Source organism: Enhydra lutris, unplaced genomic scaffold (assembly GCF_002288905.1).
Source record: "Enhydra lutris kenyoni isolate GAN:26980312 unplaced genomic scaffold, ASM228890v2 scaffoldscaffold17, whole genome shotgun sequence".
NCBI lineage: Eukaryota > Metazoa > Chordata > Mammalia > Carnivora > Mustelidae > Enhydra > Enhydra lutris.
In genome coordinates this window covers 5,875,148-5,880,474 of record NW_019154101.1, presented here as the reverse complement: position 1 = coordinate 5,880,474, position 5,327 = coordinate 5,875,148, and the positions used below count along the sequence as shown (strand labels likewise).

At 50.2% G+C, this 5,327-nt stretch overlaps 1 protein-coding gene across 1 annotated transcript; it reads right to left on the bottom strand.

Annotated features, from left to right (window-relative positions):
* Window positions 1-2,600: 2,600 nt before the first annotated feature.
* On the bottom strand, window positions 2,601-3,922 carry LOC111147635 (tubulin folding cofactor C). Its single transcript, XM_022503822.1, has one exon. The coding sequence runs from the start codon at window positions 3,837-3,839 to the stop codon at window positions 2,805-2,807; it is 1,035 nt and encodes a 344-aa protein (XP_022359530.1). The 5' UTR covers window positions 3,840-3,922; the 3' UTR covers window positions 2,601-2,804.
* Between the last annotated feature and the right edge of the window lie 1,405 nt (window positions 3,923-5,327).

The following is a 5,327-nucleotide window of genomic DNA, read 5'->3' as shown; positions in this document are numbered from 1 at the left end:
TCAGGGGTGGTTTTGTTTGTTTTGTTTTGTTTTTTTGGTCAAAAAAACCCCATCACAGTTTAAGTCTAGGGAAAATGTAACGTCTAACTTTCTGAAATGCCAGAAAGACTTGAGAGGATAGGATAAATAGGCAAGATCTGCTGAGGGCAGAACTGATGGGATTTGGAAGTCTGATGTTACAAATCGGCCAGCTCAGGGACAAGATGCGGACCCCGCAAAAAATGTTTTGCTTGGTTTGTACGTTTTTTTGGTTTTTTTTTGTTTTTAAGATTTTTATTTATTTGACAGAGAGAGATCACAAGCAGGCAGAGAGAGGAAGGGAAGCAGGCTCCCTGCTGAGCAGAGAGCCCGATGCGGGGCTCAATCCCAGGACCCCGGGATCATGATCTGAGCCGAAGGCAGAGGCTTAACCCATTGAGCCACCCAGGTGCCCCTTGTACGTTGTTTTTAAAATGCTTAAATTTGTCTGCCAAGTCACCTGGTCCCCCACTCCCTAATGACTTTCTCCCAACAACCTGACCTTACCTGCTTGGCTCTCATAAGCATCGAATGCCTGGAGAAGAGCAACACCATAGAAAGAAATGTAGAGGGCGCCTGGGTGGCTCAGTGGGTTAAGCCTCTGCCTTCAGCTCAGGTCATGATCTCAGGGTTCTGGGATCAAGTCCCGTATTGGGCTCTCTGCTCAGCAGGGAGCCTGCTTCCCTTCCTCTCTCTGCCTACTTGTGATCTCTCTCCCTCTGTCAAATAAATAAATGAAATCTTAAAAAAAAAAAAAAAAAGAAATATGGAACTTGGGAGGGAAAGAAGTGAAAATGGAGATTTTAAGAATATATGAATTTGACAGGCAAGTGAGCCCACTGACAGAACTGTGCACAGAGGTTCAGAGTTGCGGCTCTGGAGAACATGCATACAAAGAAGCTAAAGGTAAAACCTTGGGTAATACTTAAATTTAAGGGCTGTTGAGTCACTGGAATCATAATTAAAGGGAAGAGCTGTCCTAAGAGACATAGGGTAGAGCAAAGCTATGGAGGTCAGAAAGAGAACTTCGAAAGATAGAGGAAAGCTCAGCTGAGATTAGCAAGCACCAACTATGGTTCAAACAGCCATGGTTTTGTTTTTATTATCTACTACAGACTGTAGGGACTTTTTTTTGGATGCAACTACTTAACTACTTAACTGTCCTGTGAAAGTTCCATCCACAAATAGGAACTGCAAGCCCATCAGTGCCATAAGCATGTTTTTTTTTTCCTGAAGGGCACTTGGTGTTAAACTATCAGTCTTTAGGAGCATTGCTTTACAATACCGGTCCTAGTTTCTTACGTGAACACATAGTTGAGAATTTCATTACATGTTGTCTCTTTTTATTACCAGAATTCATTCTATGAAGCAACAGATTTTTTTTTTGTCCCTTTCCTTTGTAGATGTTGCACATTGTGACATGATTAGGATTATTTCAAGTCAGCCGACAGTTGAGGGAAAAAAAATCCAGATTCAGCTCTAGCTAGAACAGAGCTTGGTAGACATTTTTTACCGGCTTCAGTTATGCCTGGGTGACTCTACCCTTGTTCCTCCTTCTCATTTGTTATCTTGCTACATTTCACATATCCTAAAAGCCACCGTAAGTTCTTTTTTGGAACAAGATAGAACATATAAATACTTAAAGTACTACAAGCATTTTAATGCCTGTGGTCATTACTAAAATCATGTCTGCAGTTATAAGGCCACTAGACCCAAAAAAGCTTTTTGAAACTCTTAAATTTCCACTTAGGAATAATGGGTGGTAACAGGGCAGAATGCCAAATATGTAATAGTCGAAAATTATAGCAAAATGAGTGGAAAAAATTAAGACTCGGCTAGTTGGCTTTCGTGTGAGGATATGTAGCATATTTATTCCTGAGCTACCAAGAAAAGCATTTGCCCTCTTTAATGACTTTGGAAGCTCTCTTTCCAACTCAACTAACACTATTCAAAATCACTACGTTGTAGGGGTTGCAAAGGTGGGCTCTGAAGCCACACCACCTGGTTTCAAATTCGAGTCCACGTAAGCTGTGTGACTCAGGTGACTCACCTGCCTCACCTGAAAAATGGTGCTAACAGAACCTCCCTCATAAGATTTTCTGGACTTTGTCATGTTTACATGAATAAGGTGCTTAGAACATTGTCTATGACCTTTTAAGGGCACAAAAAAACTGGTAGCTGTAATTATTATTGCTTTACAGTAGGTAAGACTCATGAGTTTCCTGGGGTCGATGCCAAAACTCTGGATCCAAACAATTGGATGAGTAGCTGGATTCCAGAAGCCCAAGCGAATGTGTACCTGAACACCGGTCTGCACCGCCCTGCTGAGTAATACCTGTGGAAGTCAAACCTTCAATTCAAGAGCTCTCAATTACTAGTGTTTTGCACAGGTTTGATACCATACTTTACATTAACTGGCTGCTAACAGAGCACTACTAAATTCATTTATTAAATACTTACTGAGGGCCTACTTTGTCATTAAGTTTTAAACGCCACAAATCACTAATAAACCAACACACACCCACACTCATCCTCTTGCTGCTTCAAACGATCATGGTCAAATCAAAGCTACTACACATTACTGAAACAGCAAAAATGCTTTAAAGTGTTAGACCTGTGGTGAATTTAATGGAAATCACAAGTAGGAGCCTATCACAATCTCATGCCTTAAAATACTGAAAACATACAAAGTATGAAAACAATAAGTAAACTCTAAGGTCCCATTAGCAGGAGCTGGTCCCACACGGGAAGTATTTGGTAGGAGTGAAGAACACAGCGACAACTGTTTAGTCCCACTGGATCATTCGCTCTTCTTCAGGGAGAATACTCCAGTTCGGGGAGGCCATATCCCGGGCCAGCCAGTTGAAATCGTCGACGTCGTTCCAGTTATTTCTGCTCCTATCTAAACCAGAGCCCTCGAAGTCCTTGTCGATGCCCGGGTAGCTCCAGGTATAGGGGGCGAACTGGATCCCGCTGCAGTCCTCTACGATGGCCCTGCTGGTCACCTGCAAAAAGATACGGGTGTCTCTCGTAGTGTGTACGCGGAGCTGCTGGCAGGCCACGGCCAGCACGCAATCACTGCAGTCCTCCAGGAACACAGAGGTGGACACCGGGCCGCAGAGCAGTGTGCAACTTCGGGCTTTGGCCAGCCGCAGGGTGTTGGGATTGCCATACAGTTTGATTGTGCATTTGCTCAGATCGGTCAAAAGGACGTCGCGCTGGTGCAGCTCCTCCGCCCGCTTCTCCAAGACTTGGGACTCCACATTGGAGAAGCCGCAGACAAAGCTGGAGCCGATGCCTCCCTCCTCCTTCAATGGCGGCGGGGAGGTCGGGACGCCTTCAGCGGCCGGGGCGCCACGACCTGCGTCGACTTTGGTGCCCGAAGCAGCGTCCTTCCTCCGGGTCTTGAAGGCGAAACGTTTTTTGGGTTGCAGCTCCTGGCGCCGCTCCGCCAGGATCGCCTGCAGCCGCGTCAGCGCCTCCTGTGCCTGCCGCAGGTCGTAGGCGGCCAGAAACAAAACCGAGTCGTTGAGAAGTTTCTGCAGGCCCTGGAGCCGAGCGGCCGCCTCCTCCAGCTGCTCCATGGATTCCCCGCTCTTCAGAAGCTCTCCCACCGCCGCTTGCTCCCGAGAGAAGGCGGCAGCGAAAAAGTCGCTCTTCTCCTCCTCCACCTCCTGGTTCTGCCGCTTTTGCTTCCGCCTTTCTACCTCCAGTTGCCGCTCTTGTTCTCGTCTCTGAAGCCGTTCAGGCACCATGCTCCGGTCCCGCGGCGAACCCATGGCCCCTTTTGCCGCGGCAGCGGAGCAACCAGCGCTCTCCATTTTGACTTCCAGCTTCCTTTCTCCTACCTTGCTTCCTCCGGGCGCGCCCTCCCTGGGGCCGCCCACCAACGCGTCCTGTGATTGGCCGGACACGCTTACGTCAGCCCCGGCCTTATTTTCTTCGCCCATTGGTCCCTCCGCGTCGAGGGGGCGGGGATATGAGGCGGGGCCGGGTGACAGGAGGGGTGGGGAGACAAAGGTCCTTGTGGATGGGTGGGGTGGGAGACAGGAGGGGGAAGCTTTTTTTTCCTCTTAAAGGGGCAGGACTTATATCCGGGATTGTGGGGTGAGTTGCAGCAGCGGTAGCTGCACATGTGGGTTTGTTTATAAGAACAAGGTTAGAAACTCGCAGGCCTCCCCCTCCCCCCCGGCTCCTCCCTACTACCCCCTTACGGGCCGGAGATCCGCTACTGGTGGGGGGAATGTGTGCGTATGGTGGGTGGGGGGACAGGTAGTGGTGAGAAAGATGGAGGGGGGGGATATTGCACCGCCCGGCCCGCGCCGGAGGAAGCGGCAGCTGGAACAGCTGGCTAGGGAGCCGCTTGCATGCCTCTGGTTTTTTCTTTTCCTTTCCACCACCCCCTCCCCCAACCCATTCCTGCCGTCCCCAAACCCTTATTCTACCCGCCTTCCCCTCTCAGCCGTAGCAGTTCGGCGTGGCCTGGGGTCTCCTGGATTCCCGCAGGCACTTACGGGGGCGGGAGTAGGCGAGGGGCACCGGGATGGAAGAGACTGGGTTTCTCACTGCAACCGGGTTCCGGGGGCCCAGGGGTAGCCTAAAAACGGATTACTATTTTTTTGGCCAATTGCTGCAGTCGGAGGGGTGGGGGCGGGGGAGGGTGAGATTCCACACCCCCTTCCTCTTCCTCCCACGTTCCCCCCTCCACCGCTTCGCGGTCACTCCCTCCGCAGCTGAGTGCTGCTGGCGGCGCGGGGGTGAGATTTCCAGCCCCCGGCTCTGCAGCTTTCCGTGGGGCCGGTCTTTAGGAAAGCCTTGGGGGAAATGTTACATTATTTCTAGAGGTGGTGGGAGGGATTTGTCACCGGAAGTGAATGAGCCTAGCCTAAAGTCAGGATCAGCCGGAGGTGTTAGTGGGCCGCCAAGCCGGCGTAGTCACTAGCAAAACGCCGGGCAACCGGCCGGCTCAGAGCCGAGACGCAGCCGGCTGCGGGCCCGCCGCAACCTCGCGTGCTTGGTGCAGCCCGCCGAGAGCGGGGCGCGTCTCTAACCCCGCCCGCCCTGCAAGGCTTTGGTTTCACCCTGCTCTCCACCGCGTTCCCAGCCTCCACCGTTTCTAATTGGGGTATTTGTCCAAGAAACTGTCACTTGAAATTTCACTGATACGTCTGCATTTGGATGCAGAGAAAGATGGGAAGAAACGAGAGAATTAAGACTTATTTCCAGTTTTTACGCCCCACTCTCCTCCTTCCCTTCCCATTTAAAACAACAAAACACAACACATAAATTCCTGTATTTCTCCACTGCAA